The following is a 1,594-nucleotide window of genomic DNA, read 5'->3' on the forward strand; positions in this document are numbered from 1 at the left end:
CATCTGGTGAGTACCTGACCAGGGAGAGGGCCTCATCTAGGGTGTGCAGAGAAGACAAGCCAGCCTTGACTGGGGAGGAGGAAGCAGAAGTGTCTATGGAGAAGGCAGTGGGAAGAGGACCTGCTGGGGACAAGGGACAGGGAGGAGAACACAGACAGGGGCCTGTGTGGGTGCATCAGAGCCTGTGACACAGCAGAGTTCTGGCTCCCAGCATTCCCTGCACTCTCCTGAGAGTCTGCATCTGCCCAGAGAACTCTTCAAGAGCCTTTCTCCCATTGTCTGTGTTTGCTTCAGCTCACCAGAGAGCTACTTAGGAGTATTAGCATTCCCTCCTGCCAGCAGGGCAACAGGAAGACAGTGGCTTGCAGGTCATGCAGACCAGTTACCCTTTGCCTTTGAAATGATCACAGCTCAGGGAGCAGCAAGTCTTAGGAATAGGGCTTTATGAAACCATTCCCAAGGGACACACTGGTCTAAAGACATTTTCTTTGCTTTCCCAGACTGACTCCTGAAAGATGTCCTACCAGCAGAACCAGAAGCAGTGCCAGCCTCCTCCCAAGTGCCCCTCCCCGAAGTGCCCCCCAAAGAGCACAGCACAGTGTCTGCCTGCAGCCTCCTCCTGCTGTGCTACAAGCTCTGGGGGCTGCAGTGTCCCAAGCTCTGAGGGAGGCTGCTTCCTGAGCCACCACAGGCGCAGGTCCCACAGATGCAGGCACAGGAGCTCCAGTTCCTGTGACCGTGGCAGTTCCTGTGACCGTGGCAGTTCCTGTGACCGTGGCAGTGGTCAGCAGTCTGGGGGCTCAGGCTGTGGCCACAGCTCTCGGGGTTGTTGCTGACCTGGACAGTGAAGTTCGGAAGATAAACTTTTCCAGAATCGAGTCTAACAACCTTGCCCAACATGCGGATCTCTTTCCCAGTTTTTCTGTTCCCTTTAAGAGCTGAGATGTTTCTGCAAGGGAGCTCAGAGCTCTCCTGGCTCATCCTGTTCTCTGCATGCTCACACAGTAAGCACTCTAGTATCTGGAGAGCTTGTGATAACTTCCCAGTCTGTTAATATTCTGTTCTTGACCCTGTGGAAGTAAAGAACTTGTTTCTCAACCCCATTGTGGCTCTCGTGTCTTCCTTTGTGGCTTCTCCTGTCCTCTGCTCCACTAGTCAGTGCTACCTAGCACATGGGACAGAGAGAGGAACAGCACTGCCGGGTGGGCTGCTGCATCCTGAAAAGGAGGGGTCACTGGCATTGACTCCATGTCTGTGGGAGATCTGACTGATGACCCTGTAGCATGTATGAAAAGTGCATTGACTGTATTCAGATTCTGTTAGAAGGGGAAGATTTATATTAGAATGGGTGTTCCTTGATCCCCCACAAAGAAACAGAAAATGGGAAGTCAAAGGAAGCAAAAACTGGAAGACAGGTGGCTAAAAGTAAGGAAGCAAAGAAGGTTGCCATGGGGTTGCACACAGTTTCTCCAGCAGCACCTGTAGGGTGCCACAGGGTTAATGCTGAAGATGTTGTGAGTGCCGGGGCGGGGGGGGGGGGGGGAGAACGAAGCTGAGTTTTGGTTTAAAAAAAAATTGAAAATAAAAAATATTC

The 1,594-nt window shown here is 52.2% G+C and overlaps 1 protein-coding gene across 1 annotated transcript; it reads left to right on the forward strand.

Annotated features, from left to right (window-relative positions):
* Positions 1-515: 515 nt before the first annotated feature.
* Positions 516-836, forward strand: LOC121450397 (late cornified envelope protein 3D-like). Its single transcript, XM_041655237.1, has one exon. It carries the CDS (start codon positions 516-518, stop codon positions 834-836), a length of 321 nt encoding a protein of 106 aa, XP_041511171.1.
* The last annotated feature ends 758 nt before the right edge of the window (positions 837-1,594 follow it).

Source organism: Microtus oregoni, unplaced genomic scaffold (assembly GCF_018167655.1).
Source record: "Microtus oregoni isolate MIOR12 unplaced genomic scaffold, Mior012 000007F_ref0000211, whole genome shotgun sequence".
NCBI classification, from domain to species: Eukaryota; Metazoa; Chordata; class Mammalia; order Rodentia; family Cricetidae; genus Microtus; species Microtus oregoni.